The following is a 20,362-nucleotide window of genomic DNA, read 5'->3' as shown; positions in this document are numbered from 1 at the left end:
TAGTGGGGTTATACGAGCCTGTCTAAATGCTGAGGGAAAAACACCAGTGTGAAGAGATGTGTTAATGATGTGAGTGAGTCCAGGTACAACTGCAGGAGAAATGGCTTGAAGGAGATGAGATGGAATAGGATCAAGCAGACAAGTAGTAGGATGATTAGAAAGGATGAGTTTGGAGACTTCTGCCTCAGAGAGTGAAGAGAAGGATGTGAACGAGTGTATGTTTGCTGGTAAGATGTGCTTGACAGATTGTGGTGTGAAAAATTGTGCACTGATGGTTTTAATTTTATTAATGGCAAAGTCATCAGCTGTTAGAGTTGATGAAGGAGGGGGAGGAGGAGGACAAAGGAGCGAGGAAAATGTTTTAGAGAACATACGAGAGTTAGACGAATTGTTAATTTTGTTATGATAGTATGTCCTTTTAGCAGTAGAGACATTAGCAGAGAAGGAAGAGAGGAGTGACTGATACACATTAAGGTCAGTAGGATTTTTTTTATTTGCGCCACACCCTTTCAGCAGCCCTGAGCTTAGAACGATGTTTGCTGAGAACATCAGACAAGGGGTAGAAGGGGTGATACGGTGATACGATTTCTTTCTCAACTGTTTACGTTCACTTAAGACATAACCAATGGTTTTTTCTAGGATACTTGCCAAGACATTTTTATATAAATTTATTAATTTTTATATTAAATAGATGATTAAATAAGTACTTTTTAATTTTCATAATTCACAGTGTATGTATAGTGCCACAATCAATCAATCAATCAATCAATCAAACAATAATTAAATAAATGTTTAAGTCAAGCTGTGATACTAAACAGGACCACATGGAGATGCCAAAGACCACTAAACTAAACCTCCTGCCTTGAGCTGACTGTACTACTATATAGATCCATTCAGAATCACAAAACCTCTGGCCACCCCATAATCTAAAACACCTTCAGCCAGCGTCCATTATAAAGAGTTTTGGAAGCAAATGGCACCCTTTCAGTGGAATGGCCCGGGTAACGCTTTAGATTACAACCCGCAAAGAACTACATAAGTATACTGAATTTACGGTGTATGTTTCTGTAATTATAGTGTACCCAGGGGCTGTTACGGATCTACCAGGCTCTGTCACCAGCTAGTCACAGCGCACCCCCTCACCCGAGTTCTAATCAGCCACACCTGCACCTCATGTAATCACCAATCAACACCAGCATATAAGCACACACCTCACTACACCTCATTGTCTGGTCTCATTCATACGAAGTAGACTCCTTATGCTATCACAGCGACTTACCTGCTACTTGCCTCCTTTTGTACTTACCTCCAGTGTTCTCTCCAGCTGTGTGTCCACCGTGTACCCCAGTCTGTCTGCTTCAGTGATTGGCTTCCGAAGTCTGTTACTCCACCGGTGTGAGGTGTGTGCTCTGGCCCGCATTCGAAGAGTTCCTGTCAAGACAAAGATCCCCCATCAACCTATCTTCAGCAGTTACCTGGTCTACCTGATATCATACTCACCACCTGCAAACCATATTGCTCTGCTCAATCCTGAAATGAACGTTTGATCCATCTTACTCCTGGTCTCAGTCTGCTTCCGCAACAGAGGCGTCATGCCCATTCAGATTTTTGAGCCAAGTGGATTTTGAATGCAGCTTTCAAAAGACAAAAAATAGCCTAATAGTATTTTCTATATTTGATACAATCACACCAGCATGATTAAATCATTCAGCGCGTCATATCATCAGCTGCTAAATTCAAATCTGCGTTCACTGGCTGGCGCTGAGCCAGAGACAGATGCCTTTTTACAGCACTGCGCATTATAACCAATCACACATGATTCTGTTGAGCTTATGAATGCAATGACCAATCAGAGGTGTTCAGATGAGTCATTGCTAAAATGTCTGTGTTTTCTTCACTCGCTCGCTGACTGAATACCTCTTTCTGGCGAATTCTCTCGTCAGAAACAACAAAGTGCAGATATGTGTATGAATCTGTAAATAAGATATATTCATTTCATAGTGCAAATAGCTTCAGTGATTTTAATGGGAGTTTTTGAAAGTGCTTGAACTCTAGACTGTCAGTGAAAATGTTCTTTGATAATGTAAATGTTCTTTGCTCTCTTTCTGTACAATGAAAGTGTTATTTACATTAAAGGTGGGGTATGCATTTTTTAAAAAACGCTTTAGAAAACTGATTTGGGCCGAGTATCAAAACAAACTTGTAGCCAATCAGCAGTAAGGAGCGTGTCTACTTGTGATTTGGAGGAGAGAGAGAGCTCTCAGTGCACATGACGGACATTAGCCGAGGCGAGCGATGACAGAAAGATAGAGATGGTGGATAAAAAACAAAAAAGGAAAACATCTGTGGAACAAAAGAAGGCTTACACCATGTCTACACTGGATGTGACAAAGCGACCATTGAAAATAATTTTAAATTTGTGTCAATATATCATAAATAGAACGCGGCAGCAGTTTATTGTCGGGGATTTGTTGTGTCGCGGAGCGGCATCCAGTGTAGGCAGCATCTCTGATTATAATGAGTTCTATAGTATTTTTTCTCGCGTCACGTGTAGACACGGTGTTACGATAAGGCAAGAAGTAGGACCCGTGTAAATATCGGATCAGCTTTCCAGTGCTGGAGAGAACTGAAGGAGCGAGAAGGCCTGCGATTGGACACCGAGGTTGCTTTCTTTCTTCTCGATAGGTGAGTAACACTGGTTTTGCTTTGTTTCACAGAACTATCAGAGCTATCAAAATAGGGGTGAGACCCTTTTGGGGTAGGGGCGTGTTTGTTTTGGTGATTTCAAATGTCAACTTTGGCTACCAGAAATCACTTACCCCACCTTTAAATGACTTGAGGTAACCTCTGAAAACAGATTAAACAGATGTAGATGTTTCTCATGTTTGAAATTTCACTTTTACTTTAAGATGAGATCAATATGATGGATTCTGATAAGTGATCAGTGATCTTGATGAAAGCAATTCTGAGGATAATGTACCTGCTGGAGGTGTCTGCAGTGATTTTGGGATTCATTTTAACTATGATCTTAGGTGTTGTGTGATTACTACAGGGATTAAGTGCACTTGGGGATCCCAGAAGTTCATCATTGCCACAAACTTTAAAGATTTAACTTTTCTTTAAAATAAAGTCAGTTAAGTGTGGCAATTTCCATATTTTTGTAAGTATTTTAGTGTGTAAGTTAGCTTACACCAAAACTGATGTTAATTGTAGTACATGTGATAAATAAAATGAATAAATACTGCATGTTGCATAATTTTTTTTTTTTTACACAAGGTTTAGTCCTTCTTGTTACACACTGAATGGCACCTTACATAAAGTAAACAATTACATACAACTTTGCATAAATGTTAGGTGACCATGTTCTAGCAAGTAGAAAGTGGCATTTATTGACATTCGTCTTGTCAGTTTTTGAATGTCTTTCAGGTGCCATAGAATCAAAACCAACATATAAATATATCCTTTTTTTTATGTGAAATTATTTCCTATTTTCTACATACCTGCCCCTTTTAGGTTACACAACTGTTTTGTCATTATATAAGTGAGCTATATAACACACCAATGAGGCCTCAATCCTGACGTCACGTGCTTCTTACGTGAACGAGAGCGAGGCAGACGGTATCACACTTTCCCGTGTCAGTGCGGACCGAATGGTAACGTCGCAGATGTCTCCATTTTATTAAAACAACTGATTAATATTTACAGTTTATACTGGCTCGTATAAGAGATGGACATCCTGTAGAATGATCAGAATTAAAGGGACTCGGAGAAGGACCGTTTTAAAGGGTATTCCAAGCCAAAGAGTTCGGGAGGATTACGCAAAGTGCCGCTGCCGGAGACATTGAGTCTTACATAAAACTAATGGGTCATCTAAACGTTGGTCATGAATATGCTTCATTCGGCAGAAATCAAGAAACCCATCATCAGCACTGACGTTTGTGTGAAAATCAGCTTTCAACTTTTTCTTTCGTCGGTTGCTCACTTGTTTGGAGACTCGTGATTTCAAAACAACCCCCAACGAACTCATTCTGGTTTATTTTGAAGACATATTTAAGCGTTTGTCTGTTTTATTTTATTTTATTTTTTACATTACAACCTTACATGAAAACATTGCTAGATGTGTTATGTATTGTTTTGTAAGAGGTTAGACAGTTTATTTTATTTATTTTTTATTTTATTATTATTATTTATTTTTTTTGCTTTACCGGGAAATGAACCGTCAGTCATTTAGGTGTTTTGGTGGGCCTAGCAGTGGTGAATGGGAAACGAATAGTGTTTATAAACATTTAGCCTTTGGTCTCATGGTTATTGATTTTCGTCAGTATTCCGATCATGTTGCGTTAAAGATGGTGTTTTTGTGAAGTAACTAAAATAGGACTATATTTGGTTATTTGTAGCCTGGATTCCACCAAAGCTTTAAACCCGAGCCCTATACGTTGTACTTTTGTCCGCTTTCCTAAAAATCTTTTGCGTTTTATGCGGTGAAGCAGACAATGGATGCTGGGATTCAAAACCACGCCGAACATTATGTGCACGACCTCTCCAACCCGACCGCACCGGGATTGTGTGCGGAAATGCTCGGGGTTGCGGACGAGGCTTGCCGGGCCGGAGACTTCGAACTGGCCGCGGAGATCTATACCTCTCAGCTCGCCGAGCTCGAGCACACAGACCGTGGCCTCTGCCTGCGGAAAGCTGACGCTCTAGCCCGTGGTGGACGCATAGCCGATGCGCTGGACTCGTATTGCATCGCTGCAAACCTCCAGGCACTGAGACCTGATGAACTGCAGATTTTAGTTGAAGTTATAGCACATACGATCCGCACTAAAGAGCAGAGTGACCGTAAGACAATAAACCTGGGCTCTACCTCAGAAAGCAGATGTTTTGAGAGTGACGAGTTGGATGATGAACAGAACTTAGACTTGTTTTCATGCCGGCTTTGCAAGTGCTTATTGACGGAACCGACGTCCTTGGTGTGTGGACACACTTTCTGTAAGCGCTGTCTGGAAGATGACCTTACAAAAGAGTGCAGAAGCTGCCGTTTAAAACCCAACAAATCACCCAGACAATTTACTGTGGACGGACTCAGAGTTAATGTTATTGTCAGTGGCTTGATTGAAAAATGGTTCAATTCGGAAAGCAAAGCGAGACGATACTGGTTGGAAGGGGAAGGTCTTTGGAAAAAACAGGACGTACCCAACGCAATACTGAAGTTCAACACGGCGATTGAACTAGGTAAGAGACTGTTACATTTACGGCCTTTCACCCAATTTATCGCAGCGGGTATTTTATAAAGAACTGACCTACTTTCTAAGACTGACGAAACAGCCACAGGGGGCGACATTGTACGTCTCGTTCTCAACGATGACACCGTTTTGTAACAACGTGACCAATATCATTTACATAATCCAGTTGAATTTGGTTTGAATTGGGGTTCATTGGGCTGTCAGGTAGATGGAAGATGTGTACAATGTTTTGTTGATCACAGCAATTAGCAAACAACATAAGTTGACTTCTTGTTGATATGTTTCAAGATATTAACCCAACCCACAGCCTTCTGAACATGTAGTGCTTTCTGTCTGCACAGTTAGGCACAATATTGATTAATACTGAAGTAATGCAGAACTTTTGTGTAGACTTTGTAAATGAAGTTTGTTTAATTTTGTTTAGGTGACTGTTAGACTCTTGTTTTAGGTCATGTCTGGGCTTTTCAAAAGTAGGTCAATGCATTGGACCTGCTCATTTTTTGAAATGGAAGAAATGTATGCTGTCTCTAATTTCAAAGGCTATTACATTCCAAAGAATAATAGTCTTTGGAATAATAATAATAGTCTTTATTATAATTTTATAATGGTTATTTTTCTGAAACACAACATCGTCTGATGAGAGACACAAATGAGACGCAGCCTTATTGAAACCATTGAGCAACAAAGACTTTTAATGGATGCATGCTTTATCCATCAGCTTTGATAAGATTTTCCATATGTATGTATGTGTGTAAGTACATACAGAATGTCAAATGTAAAAGATGATAGTCCTAGTTGAGGGGTGCCCATTCCTGTTCTTGGAAAGCTACCTTCCTGCAAAATTAATCTCCAACCCTGATCAAACACAACCGAAATGGCTAATACAAATTCTGAAGTAACACTTGATGATAACCAACAGGTGAGTTTGATCAGGGCTTGGAACCAGAGATTGTGTTATTATTTGGAGATGAGAGGGTCTGTATTACTTCTCATTGGGAAAAAAACCTTCTCATTTACGTTGCACAGAAGAAGGAAAAAAAGGACACGAATTCAGTTAATTTAAAAAAGCATGATTGGGCATATATAACATACTAGTCTCTAGAAATTTAAAATATTTGTTGAAATCTGGAAGCCATAGAAAAAAATACCTTTTTAAAAAAAAAATTATATATAATATTCATTGAAAAGCTTTATATGATTATCATACGCAGCAGTCACAAGTCATTACATTTCAAGTCTATTTATTGAAACTTGGAATATTTTATTTTCATTGAACAACATGCAATACAATTATTTAAGTAGTGGTCACGTAATAGTCATTACAATTCAAGTCTAAGTTTAGGTAAAACCTAAAAAAAAAAGAAAACATCAATATTTTTAGACAATACACAATATTACATATCTTTTATTAAATATTATACTACGGGGCCGTTGAATGCTTGAATCTGATTGGCTGACGAACGTTCTAAGGCGTGCAATTATCTTCATGGAAACGCACGGCAAACATAGTTCCAGGGAACTCTTGACCGCATTACATGACCGTATCACTTCGCCAAATGATTTCTGCTATTTCAAAGGTCTTACAACAGCAAAATAACCAAAACCCACAACGACACTGGCCAAACAAATATAGTAAACGAAAGTATAAAAACGACAGATCATGTCCATGTTTTTGCCACAATTATGCTTTATTATGTACAGAAAGCACATACTCTCTCTCCCACTCTCTCTGTAACATCACAGTGTTGCCAAAGCAATACATATATTATACAGATAAATAATCTAGGGGAAATGTGTGTGTGTGTGTGTGTATATATATATATATATATATATATATATACACACACACACACACACACACACACACACACACGTCCATATTATACATGTAGGTAAAAAAAAAAAAAGATTAAATGAATACAGAGAGCAGTTATAAATGGAAAGGAGGGTTCAGCCTTTGTCCCTCATTTGATGGCAGGAGGACACATACTGCGCTTCCAGGTGGATGCACTTTTCCTTCTCTCCCAATATATACGAGAGTTTATCTGTGTTGCTGGAATTCAGGTGACATTAGCGCTATTTGTTTGAAATAGGCATCTCTAATGTTTTTATATTTGCTGCACTCCGTGAGAAAGTGAAGCTCATCCTCTGAGTCCCTCTGTGCAGTGAGAACACAGGCGGAGCTCTCTGGCTCTCTAGCTCTGCTTGTGTCGGCCCGTCTCCACACACAGATCGTGCTCACTCAGATGATACTACTTCAGCAGCTTTCTCTGACCATAGTCTTTAATACTGCTCAGGTATGGCGCTAATTTATAATCAGATTTTATAGTGTGGAAGTAAGTTAATTTCTTTACTTGATTTATTTTTTGCTGCCAATCATGAACGTATTCTTCCTGGGTTATTTTTTCAGTTTCTTTTAACTTTTGAGTGTTTACACTGAATTGTGGAATTGAGTTGATGTTTTTCCACTAAATAGTGTAAGGGGTCACTCTCTGGGTGTTTTTGCTGATAAGTGAAAGCACTGTGTTTTTTTTCTCTCTCTCTCTCTCTCAAATGGCATTATTACCAGCAAACGTGTGTCGCATTATGCAAGGAATAATTGATGTCGGACCGTTGAATTATTAGAAAAATAATGCACACCCAAGGTGTAACGGCCACTACTAAATGTTAGAAATAACATTTTTCTTAAGGTAAAATCTACATATAGTTCCAAACGAGATTCCTGAGTACAGTACCAAAATATTTGCACTTGATGAGGATGCACTAATTCCACAGATCATGCTTGACCTAATTTTGCCTGTCTAGACCTTGGATTCCAAGCTGTATATGTAAGGGGTGGTTGAATGCAGGCATAGATCCAGTAGCAGCCAGGTCACTCACAGAGACGGCATAAAAAAGCAGAAATCTGAGCTTGTCTCATATAGGGTTGTAACAGTATGAGATTTTCACGGTATGATAATCGTCTCAGAAAATATCACTGTGTATGTTAAACAATAATTCTTATCAGCAACAATGACTCTTATAAGAACAAGTTATTTGAGTGAACAAATCTTTTATTACAACAAACTTGAAACCATTTTAATGAAAGTATTGAAGTCTCCCTTCTGAAAAAAATAAATAAATTTCATTTTAAAAAAACAATTAAAAAAATAAAGCTATAGACCTTATGTATATCTATAGCACACTTTAATGTTCTTTTTAGCAACGTCATATGACTCCTTTAAAATGTTATTTTGTGTATTTGATGTAATGCAATGTGTTTGCGGTTTAAGGTTCAAAAAATAAATTTTCCACATACTTGTACGTTGTTGCTCCTCTATGCTCTGCCTTTCTGAAATGCGCCGATTTTTTTACAAAGCTCATCGTTCTGAGAAGCGAGGCATGCTCTGATTGGCTAGCTATCCAGTGTGTTGTGATTGGCCGAATAACTCAAGCGTGAGAGGGAAATGTTACGCCCCTTATCGTATTGTGATGCCGTGTTTCCCGGTGCGACGACACACAACCAATAAATCCCATTATAAACGAGGCATTTGTTGCATCCAGTGGAGACATAATTACTGATTATAATGACTTTTTAGAGTTGGGCCGATAGATGATGCCATCGTCCATCACCGATGGCTGACAGAATCGCAGTCCGTCGCATCCCAATATCATGTTTGGAAAGAAAATGACGTGTACTACGGAACCCCTAAAGGGAATAAATACGAGATGGGAGGAAAATATTGTATTGTATATAATTGCGGGCATCAGGGAGCCGATATTTTGCCTGGCATTGAAACTGCTTTTGAATGCATGATCGCTTTTTAGATTGTGTGAGTTACTCTGTTTATACTATGGAGCGGCAGTACTTACCACACATTTTACAAGATTAGATGTTTGTCAGTGGTGCTGAGGATTTGCAAACCATTCGCCATTGTCCTCAGTTATCTCTCCTTACTCGGTTTATGTGGTAAGTGAAATTTCATGTACTGTAATGTAACAGGCAATCGTTATGTGTTTCCCGTGTCTTTCTGAATATGGATTCATGCTTCGGGCACACCCCCTAACTCCCCCCTCCCTCCCGGCCCCCAATGTCATCATCCATCGCGATGTTTCGCTGTAGACCGTTTTGTCCGTTTTGCAAATCTCCCCACACCGTGACGTAGACATGTGCGGGCGTGTTTGAATGAGCCATTTTAGGTGGGCGTGGTCGAGTCTTAACTTTTATGAAGAATATCTCTTTGGTTTTGAGACTTTAGTCTTTGCAACTTCAGGGATCTTATCTATGCACAAACAGCTTGTAACACTCCAAAGAGAAAGGAAAACTTGAAATCGCATCATATGACCCCTTTATCATTTGATAACATTTTAAAACCGTAATTAATTTAACAACTTTTATTTTTGGCAAAGTTCTGCACAACAGAGTTGTTAAAAATAATGTTTAAATAAATTAATTATTATAAGAATATTATTGTTGTTGTTATAACTGTGAATTACACTGTTAATATATTTGTCATAATTTCAAGTTAAATCTAACTTTTTATTTTGACGGGTTGTAGCGGACCTTTGAGTTTCAGAGTGTATTTGACAATGGTTTTTCTCAAATAAAACTAGGAAATGTTTGTTTTCTCTGAGAGGCTCTGGTGATGTTCATGTTTATGTACGTTAGATGCTGAAAACACCATTAGCATATGTAGTAGATAAAATGGCGCCACTCAGAGACATGCAGAAACAAGCAGATTATTTATATAGCAGTCTCTTTGCGCTTCACAGATACGCATCATATCTACTTTTGATTTATCCATCCATCAGATTGTGTATTTAAGTGACATTCTCATTATACTGTAAATTCCATGTTCATGACTGCACCGGGATTCCCTCTGCATCACGGAAATCATATGGCCTTAATTTATAACTTTTTATAAATGCGACACACTTCATCTGCATGGAGGGATGGTGGAATGAGAATATGAGTGAAGATGTTTGATGTATTGCCTGCTTTTGTAGCCACTTTGCATCCACATTTTTTGCAAATTGGACAACCCCGCATTGTTTTTTTTTTTTTTTTTAAGATCTGAAGTATTCCCATGTTGCAGATTTTAACTTTTTTTTTTTTCGGCGGGGATGGAGATTGGATATAATCTCTGTCTCTGTCATTTTCTCCGCTGCACATGTGTGTAAGCAGCCAAGTGAATGCAGAGTGAAGCAGCCGAGCGGAAATAAGTTGCATATGCGAGGGTGTACCGAAGTTCTAAGCGGCCATACATTATTATAATTTTTTTCTTTCTTGTTTTCTCGTGATCACGACTTAATTTTCTCGACTTAACAAAAGTTATCTTGACATTACTGTTGCTATAGTAACGAACGCAACCTTGCTTGTCTGTACATAGGCTATTAGTAAACAAATTTTTTTATAAATTATGAGTTTAGTCTTTTAAAAACACTCTCTTAACGCATTGAGCAATGTTAAGCGTTTTGGAATACCCCCTTTGAGGCACAAATGATCGACAGATAACCATGTGCTCTTATACTGTATCTTGTGGATATAGAAATTACATCTACAGTAAAATAAATAAGCTAATCAAACACTGCTGATTTTGTCCAGAGTTAGGCTACGCTAAACATTTTATTTGTGTAATTAACATGTTTAAATCGTCCAACAACAAAGCATTTAACGCCACAAGCGCAGGTGGAGTGCCTTAGACAAATGCAGAGAAGAACTATTCTAAAAATCTTAAACCGCTTGGCTTTAAACTCACTTCATTTTCCTTGTTTGTTTAAAATTATATATAATAAACTATCATATTTATTCTAGCATTTAACATTTATAAGTTAATTAAATGTCAGTAATGAACGGCACAAATTATAGATAACCTAAGAAGGTCCTCTGTCCCAAACGCGTATAGTATGCTGATGCAGTAGGCTATACAACTCCCCAATCGTAGTTCTATACTGCCACCTGTTGGCGCAGTTGTGTAACGAGTTGTGTGTCGAGATCACGAGAAAACGAAGGAAAAAAATAATAATGCATGGTAGAACTTCCGTAAGGGTGAGGTTTTTTTTTTTTTTTTAAACCGTAGATATGCAAATGTTTATGGTATGATAACCTTGCACGTTCAAACCGTGATAAACCGTCATACCGGTATATCGTTACAACCCTAGTCTCATAGGGAGCATCACTGCTATATTTATGAATTAGAGTGTTGGCAGAAATATCTTCTGGTCTCTCACATGGTTGTATGTAGGCGTTTTGTGGGCTGCATGTTTTCTTATCTCACAATATGCTGCTTAGGCAGTTAGACAGTAAACACATATGTTGCCTGCTTGTCCAGTGCTGGCACACAGTCTGTCACAGTCTATGACTTCAGAAACACTGTTGACTCATATCAAATCCTGTTAATGCTGAGAAACATTTCTCTCAATTATTTTCTCACTGCTAAACTTCCTCCTTAATACCCGGCTGACATGAGAAATTTGAACTGATGGAACTCAAGTCTGTATGTTCTTCAGTTTACTGATGGGACTTGGTCTCTGTTTCTTGCTGTTAAAAATCCAAATGGGATTAGTATAGCACAAATACACTTTATATGAAATCAATCAAGTTAAAGGGTTCAAGTTTTCTGTAAATGGGTAAAGATCCTCCTTTATGCACTTTATATCAGAGTCCAGTATCTTTGAAAGTAATCTTTAAAAACTTATGTTTTTTGCGGGTGTGTCTCACTCATCCTTAAAAGTGAAGCTGCGGGATTTTTTGATGTTGTTTATAAGGAGTTTGTGTTTACAATTTTTACTTGTTTCTTGCCATGAATATGACTGTGGTAGCGGGTGTGGTGCTAAATTATTAACAAACAAACAAACATCTTTCTGTTAAAACATGAAATATCATTATAATTATGTGTCTGGCTTAGTTTGCTCCTAAATGTGTGAAGTGTCACCTTGGTATATTATCACGTAAGCACGAACATAAGCATGCAGGGCTCGAAATTAACTTTTTTTACTTGGTAGCACTGGTGCTCCCAAATGGACTACTTGTACAACTACTTCCGCGTTCTACTTATTACGGCTCGGGAGTTTCCGGTTAGCGTTCAGCGCACATACAAACAGACAGTTTCTCATGAGAACGCAGATTATTACTACATTTTAGGGCTGGCATTTCTTTAAAAAAACCAATCATATTCTCTGCATTAACATGAATTCTTCAACCTGCTGAAATGTTCCAATTAGGGCTGTGAAATTAATCGAAAAACATTCAACATAATTAACCGATTTCAGCCTGAAAATACAATTATGAAAATACAATAATCAAGATAAACGATTATTGCGCCCCATTCCACCTCCCTTTCCAGTGGTGCGCTTTCATTCCTCCATAAAAGACCAATTTCACGTGCAAATCAGTAAAATCATGTAACGTGGCTTTTGCAAAATGGGACGTGCTTGATTTATTGAAGTATATTAGATTTATTCATGCTTTTAAAAGCGTGAAAAATAACTTGCGCTGCTCCTCAGGAGGATTTCTGTTATGCGCTCAGAGATGGAACAGAACATAGACATGTAAAGTCAACTTTAGGTCGATTGGTGCGCCTAAACGGTCAAATACAATGTGTTAAAATGCGGCGCTTAGTGATTATTCATGATAACCTTTGTCGGTCATGTAATAAATGAACATAAATAGTTGAGAATGAAAATACATGTGTAACGGTAAATTGGATCCGTGCGCTCTTAAAGTGACAGCGGGCTATATGCTGCGACTGTGTGCTTGATATTAATCAAACAACAAAAGACAAATTCAAAATCAAGCACTGCTCTTGAGTGAAGGACTTTTGTAGCTTTAATAAGAAACAAAGAAAGTTTCATTCTTACAGTGAAGACTATGCGTTTTTATTTTACATTTTGATTATTCAATGGCTGTTAACTGCTTGAGACTTGCATAAAAAAAACCTTAAAGCACAGTTTTTCATTTGTATCTTTTTATTCTATTGTATTTGTCCTTTGCTTTTTTATTACTGACAGTTTAATTATCAATAATTGAGAACTTTTTGTTTGTTTGTTACTAATAGGTACTAGGGGTGTGACGAGTAGGGATGCAACGATTATAGATTTTGTTGGTACGATTATAGTCTGAGGAATAATCACGGTTACACGATTATTACGATTATTATGCATGTATTCATTTCACAACATAAAATCACATAAACACTCTTTAGATATTAAAGTGTTGTTGATTGCTGCCTTTTGAAACAGAAATAACACAGTAACCAATAATACAGCACAAAAAAAAAGTACATCTCTCCTACTGGAATTAAAAAACGTGACCTCTGCTCTGTAAACATCCATGTCAGTATTTCCCTTTTGAAAATAACAAATGGAAATAGATCACAAATGTATTTGGTGTTTTCATTTGTATATTCTTTCTACATTTCTTTTGGACCTGAGGTACAGAACTTGGAAAGATGGTGAAAAATAAATTGACTTATGAATAATACTATAACAGGGATGATAAATCACAATATTAATTAAGTATTATTAATATAAGACTAATATTAACTTTATCCCACAGAGGACACTGTTACTAATGAGGGAATAAACTAAACTATTATTGTAATCAACTGTCATCCATACTTATTCATTTTAATAATCTTTATTCATCTGATTTACATATGGCCTGAGAAAATATCTATTATTTTGGTTTGTGAGATCGAGATCGAGCTGCCCACAAACATTTAGGAGGACAGAAACGTGTTGTCAACGCTGCCCAGCGACTTTCATTAATAAAATAGCTTATAGAGACTGGATCGCTACATTATATTAATCAGCAAAGAGGGGGTAAAATGACTGTTTAAATAACTAAACTCAAATCTTCATTGCTTAAAGTGACGCGCAGATGCAGGTAGGCTAATTCACACGCTCTCTCTCTCTCTCTCTCACCGCACTATTTCTTCACGTCTTGCATTAAAATCGTTTATTGCATAGCGAGAACAGGTTGGCGAGCTGTGCATTATCCCTTATGTATTCGCTCTTTAGCAATTTTTACGGCACTATTTAAATGACGCCCTGGTCATTCTTGGTGTACCCGAAATGGTCCCACACTATCGACTTCAGTCATTTCTCTGGTGGAAATAAAGGATCGCTGTTTGGTTCCTCTGTCATAGTTAATCTAGTAGCCTCCATGTCTCTGATAAGCACGGCATTTTAAGATGGTGCACCGCTAGTGTAACGTTGTTTTTGTTTTGCGCAAGTTTCAACAGTTCCATTCCGTGCAACAGAAACACTCGGTGTAGCAGAGCCTTTACGATTAATTAACCGTGACGTTTTAAAGCGCGGTTAATCGTAAAACCGGTTAATCGCTGCATCCCTAGTGACGAGACACTTATCCCACGAGACGAGACTTTTAGACTTTTTAATAGAAATCCTCAATGATGAAATATATAGGGAAAAAATAGTCTTTTGAAAAGACTGAAAAACACAAAATGCAAAAAAAAATAAGGTGCATTTTGAAATCAACTTGTACTTTATGAAATTAAACTTCTATTTTAATGAATTATATGCGCCAATAAACATGTAAACTAGAGCTGCACGATTCTGGATAAATTGAGAATCATGTTTGTTTGTTTGTTTCTTTGTTTTATGAATTGGAGAACGATTCATAATACATAATAGCAATGATGCAATAATTAGTTCAAATAAAGTATCAAAAGCAAAAAAATCATATGGTTTTATTGAACAAAACTTAAAACACAAAGTATTATAAACAATAGAGCTCATGTCCATTACGCATAACAGCAAAAGCCTGCAGGAGGAATCAGGATTCTCTCATGATTCTGAAGGAAAAAAGATGAGAACTAAACAATGTAATTTACTAGTGGTTCTGACAAAATGTTCATTGCTTAAGTCTTCTTAAAAAAATGCATTAATTTGAACAAAATTAAAATAAATAAATTAAATGGAGTCAGTGTCACAACACAATTTTTTTTTTTTTTAAACGGGCAGTTGTCGCCGCCACCTGGCGGAAGAGGATAAGCGTTACAATACATACAAGTGTTAATACTTTCATTTGATACTTTCATTTGATCGCTACTGTAGAAAAATAAGTGTTTATACCCAAACTATAAACATTTATCCCAGTAGTTATGTTATTTAAATGTCTATAACACAGAAATAATGATGTGTGGTTGAAAAGACTGTTGGTCTTTCTGAATCATCAGCAGCAGTATGAATGATTTATTAATATGAGTAGCGACAAATGTGCTTCTCACGCTCCACTGACACTCGCGATGTGAAAGAGTCATAGACCTGGCTGAATCGTTGTCATTCAGGAATAAGATCGCGTGGGTGTTTGAATCGAGATTGCGATCTTTAAACGATTAATGGTGCAGCTCTAATGTAAACACTGCAAAAAAAAAAAAGTTTTGTGAGGATATCACGTTCTCGCGAGACATATTGGATCTCGTGCCACGTCACATCCCTAATAGTTACCTATACTCTGCTGTGGTGTTGAGAATTGTGAAATTTCGCTGGTCTCTACTAGGGCTGCCACTAACGACTATTTTTATTTCGATTAATCTATCGACTAATTTATCGATTAATCTAAACGATTAATTTCCCACAAAAAAAAATCAACAATTTTACTTAAGAATATTTTATTAAACCAAATGAAATCCAAATTTCTATTAAATCCTTTTTTTAAAGCAAAAGTAAAGTGCAACAGAGTGCAAGAAGCAAGTGTCCAAATCACTGAAATCAAAGTTCAGTATTATAGTGTAAGAATGACAACACATCCACATGTTCTAGTCTACTAATAACAAAATTATAAACACTTTTTAAAGGAGTATTTACCAGAAATATTATTTACCAGAATTTTAGGTGAAAAATGTAAATGTGCAATGTTTCTGAATAAAAAAAGAAAGGAAAAAAAAAAACTTTGTATATATGTTTGTTATTAAAAGATAGTATAGAGAAATGGGGAAAAAAACTGAATTTGGAAATAATTTTTTTTTTTTTTTTTTTTAACAAAACAAAAAAATAACAAAAGCCTGCACGGGGCGCCGACGGCCTGATGATTATTTTTACACATTACTGCGCGATCTAATCCTCGTTTAATATTGACCAAGAACCATTTAATTTAAATGTCCACTTAATCTTTAATATTTGGTAATTTCTTTAGGACAGAAATGCTGTAGCCACTGTAATTAACTGAATATGTGGACATCAAAACCTGTAAACTCAGAGTAAGGGTTTGAGCTTTTATCTTGAAATCGCGATGTATTCTCCTGTGTTTGTGTAGATTTATAAATGATTTACCTTACAAATCTGATGAAATGGCGCACGTTGCGTTCCCAGATGAACGTTACAATAAACCCAAACTCTCAACAACATGCAGAGATGGAGTTTGAGACGCTCCACACATGTAAATGATAACAGTTTCTATGGAGCTACTGTGAACGGAGCCGCTGTGTGACGCACGAACGGAACCGACACGCATGTAAATAATTAAAGCGCATATACTGTAGTAGAGCTGCATCGCATATAATTATTTTATTCAATCATAGCGTTTGTGAATTCACAATTATGCTTAATTATGATTTTTAAATGGGATTAGTATCTCATGCAGCCTTGGAAAATAGTCTAAATGTTTTTTTTTAAATATTTTTTATATTAAGAACATGAAAACATTACAGAAAAACAGGCTTCAAAAACGGAAGCTCCAAAGATGGTTGAAGAACAAAAAAGGAAAAAAATAAAATAAAATAAAGACATTCACAAGACGCCAAATACAGATTTGTAATATCTTACAATAGATGTAGCTTTTACATTTTTCACCTTAAGAGACTCACCTAAGTGAGTTTGTTAGAGAAAACCTTGTATAAAGGAGGAGATTTTGACAATCTACATTTATGAATGAAAAATTTGCCATTCAGGATAAAATTGACAAAATTGTGAATTTTTATCATTCTCAAAGTAACAAATAATTTCTTTCACATTCAGAGTTATCATTAGATTAATTTTAACTGAAAAAGCAGAAAAACAATCTTTCCAAAATGATTGTACACTGGCAATCAACAAACATGACACAGAGGCTTAGTTCACACTGCAGGTCTTAATGCTCAGATTGGATTTTTTGCTGAAATACAATTATTTTTTTTTTTTTTGCGTTTTTGTTCACATTGTCATTTAAATGCGACTGCCATCAGTCTCATGTGTGAACTGTATACGGCCCTGAAGTGACCCCCGCACGCAGAAGAAGTGACGTCAGACGCAGGGCACTGTGTTTGCGGAAATAAAAATGGATGCTGCGCGTGTTAATGTGCAATCGGAGCCTAAATAACGAAGTGATGAGAAGAATATTAAGGAGGAGAGCACGATTTCCTCCAGCGCAGAATTGTGACGTCTGTCGCATTTCAATGACGTAAAAATCGCATGAAACGCGACATGGACGTTCAGACTGAAGACGCATTGCAAAACATCGGATATGTATCCGATTTAGGACCGCACATGAAAGTGGCCTGGGCCTGATTTGAAAAAATCGGATTTGTGCTGTTCAGACTGTCATAAGAAAATCAGATATGGGTCACATTTGGGCAAAAAGTCGGATTTGGGTCACTTTAGCCTGCAGTGTGAACCTAGTCAAAGACTCCTCAGCTGTTACAAAAAGAGCATTCTTTCCCAATATCCATGAAATTGGAGAGCAACATGTTAGTTGGATATATTTTGTGTAAAATCTTCAGGTGAATTTCTCTTACCTTATGTTTGAAATACAAAATTTGTAAGGAAGCAGCCATGCTTTTCTCCAATTAACATCCCTTAGAGTTATTCCAAGAGGAAAATTTTATTGGAATTCTATCCTCTTTTGTTCATTAAAGACTTGTCTTATATCTTTGTTAGTACACTTTTTATCAAATACACTTTTACCATTTATAAGGAAGTCACAATCTTTATTGTCAACTTTATGAAGTCAGGTGGCTGCACATTAAATTAATAAGCCCAGAGGGAATAACTTTGATTACTGCAGAAAATTCTTTCAATTCAACTTTCCTATAAAATTTAGACAAAAAATAATCATAAAAGTAATTCTTAAAGATGAATCAAATAAATCACTCATGTATATTAACCCATGATCCAACCATTTTCTCAAAAAATAAACACTTGCCTTTAACTGTGATCAACTGTGACCAACTGTCCTGAGCTCGTTCACACAACAGCCGGCACGTGACGCGTCTTCTTGCTTTATGGCGGATCGTAGACTTAAGTGCATTACCGCCACCTATCTCTCAAATGGACCATTGACACACTATCTACAATCTCAATTAGGAGTGTCATTGGTCCATTTGAGAGAGAGGTGGCGGTAATGACATAATATTTCTACACAAATGACATTTTGGAAAATGTTAATGCAGTTTGTGCAAGTCCGGAACAGACAGTGGCTGAAATAAAACAGAAAACGGTCGGTTTCTAGTTAGCTCCCTGTCACGTCACAATGGAGTGCAGCAAAAGGGAGTGATTGATGGCTAATATAACCAATCTAAAATGCGCATTAAAGTTAAGAATGTAAAGATGAAGCTTAATTGGTTATGGAACGTTGGATAGAATGGTGGACCGGTCACTGTATCAGCTCACAGCAGGCACATACTTTGCAGTAATTCGCAAACGATTTGCAGAGAAATTGAGACAGGTCGCACCACAACAATTATTTGCACTCGCACAAATGCTCCCAAATATATTTTTGGGTCGCACAGATTACATTTCGGGAGCATATGCGACCAAAACGGTGGCATGGACATGTTAATATGGCATATGAAGGGGAAGTAGGTTAATTTTGTGAATTAGGCAAGTGATGTAGCCCTTTGGTGTTGCTCTGATGTTTATGATCTGATTCATATGTTGCTTTGACAGTTATTGAAATCCAGTAAAATAGCAGATGTATATTATCCATCTTACAGAACTTGTGAGTCACAGATGCTAGTTTAAATGACATCGTATCTACATAAAACACATCAGACTAACTACGTTCTGGTTACAGTGCAATTGTCGTTAATTAATTACTCTGTAATTAAATATACATTTACTTACTATAGGGTTTGGTTTAGGGGTATTGTATTAGGCAATATCTTATCGTTTGCGATATACCGGTAAAAATTCTCCTCATAAGAATTAGTCTTCCTGCGATAACAACAATAAAGCCTAGTTGTTGACATTTCTGTGTGCGACCGTGCAGAGCAACATGGTGGGCATGAAATTGAAAGTCAAGTCACCTTTATTTATATAGCGCTTTTAATTACAGATTGTGTCAAAGCACTTAACAGTTTCAAATTGGAGGATAGAGTCTCAGTAATGTATAATAAGATTAAACACTCAATTTTCAGTTAAAGGCATTTCATTATTGAATTCAGAGATGTCATTGTCTAGCTCAGTTTAGTTTAAATAGTATCTGTGCAATCAAATCGACGATAATCGCTAGAAATTAAGTGTCCCCAACTGAGCAAGCCAGAGGCGACAGCGGCAAGGAACCAAAACTCCCTCTGTGACAGAATGGAGAAAAAAACCTTGGGAGAAACCAGGCTCAGTCGGGGGGCCAGTTCTCCTCTGGCCAGACGAAACCCGCAGTTCAAAAGTTTATATTTCTATTTTTAATTTTGTTGCAATTTCTAACAATAGTAGTATTATGTAGTTAGGTATTTTATTATATTGAAAGAGTTTATTGTAAACGAGGAGTTCCTTCTGGAACTGGTTTGCTGTCAATCGATTTAAAAAAAAAAAACTAATCGCGCATTTTTCTGAAATTGATCACGATTAATCCCACCTAACATTAAAGTTTTTAAATATACTTTTATATCACAATTCACATTAATTCTTTGAATTAATATATAAGGACAGTATATCTTTAATATTTGTGTAATGGTATCTTTTTTTTTTTTTTTTTTTGACTGAAGGCCAGTATCACTTATACCAATACAACTGATGTCTCTATAAAATAGTTTTTCCCCCTAATATTTAATCATTGGCTATAGCCATTCAACATTACAGTATAATTGAGAGCTATCACTTTTAACATTTATTAGACTTTAAAAAATAACTTCTAATTTAAGTGAACTTAAAACAATCTTCACATAAACCCATTATAATAAATGTCATATTTACCTGTGCCC

The 20,362-nt window shown here is 36.8% G+C and overlaps 1 protein-coding gene across 1 annotated transcript in view; it reads left to right on the top strand.

The window, feature by feature from the left end:
• The first annotated feature begins 3,580 nt into the window (after window positions 1-3,580).
• Window positions 3,581-20,362, top strand: part of lonrf2 (LON peptidase N-terminal domain and ring finger 2) — a 52,313-nt gene continuing 35,531 nt past the window's right edge. Inside the window, exon 1 of the mRNA XM_058769253.1 lies at window positions 3,581-5,232. Within this exon, the coding sequence (XP_058625236.1) occupies window positions 4,494-5,232 (739 nt within the window). The 5' untranslated portion in view covers window positions 3,581-4,493. The remainder of the gene's footprint in view (window positions 5,233-20,362) is intronic.

The sequence above is a fragment of the Onychostoma macrolepis genome, chromosome 01 (genome assembly GCF_012432095.1).
Source record: "Onychostoma macrolepis isolate SWU-2019 chromosome 01, ASM1243209v1, whole genome shotgun sequence".
NCBI lineage: Eukaryota > Metazoa > Chordata > Actinopteri > Cypriniformes > Cyprinidae > Onychostoma > Onychostoma macrolepis.
This window is presented reverse-complemented; position numbering and strand designations above follow the sequence as displayed.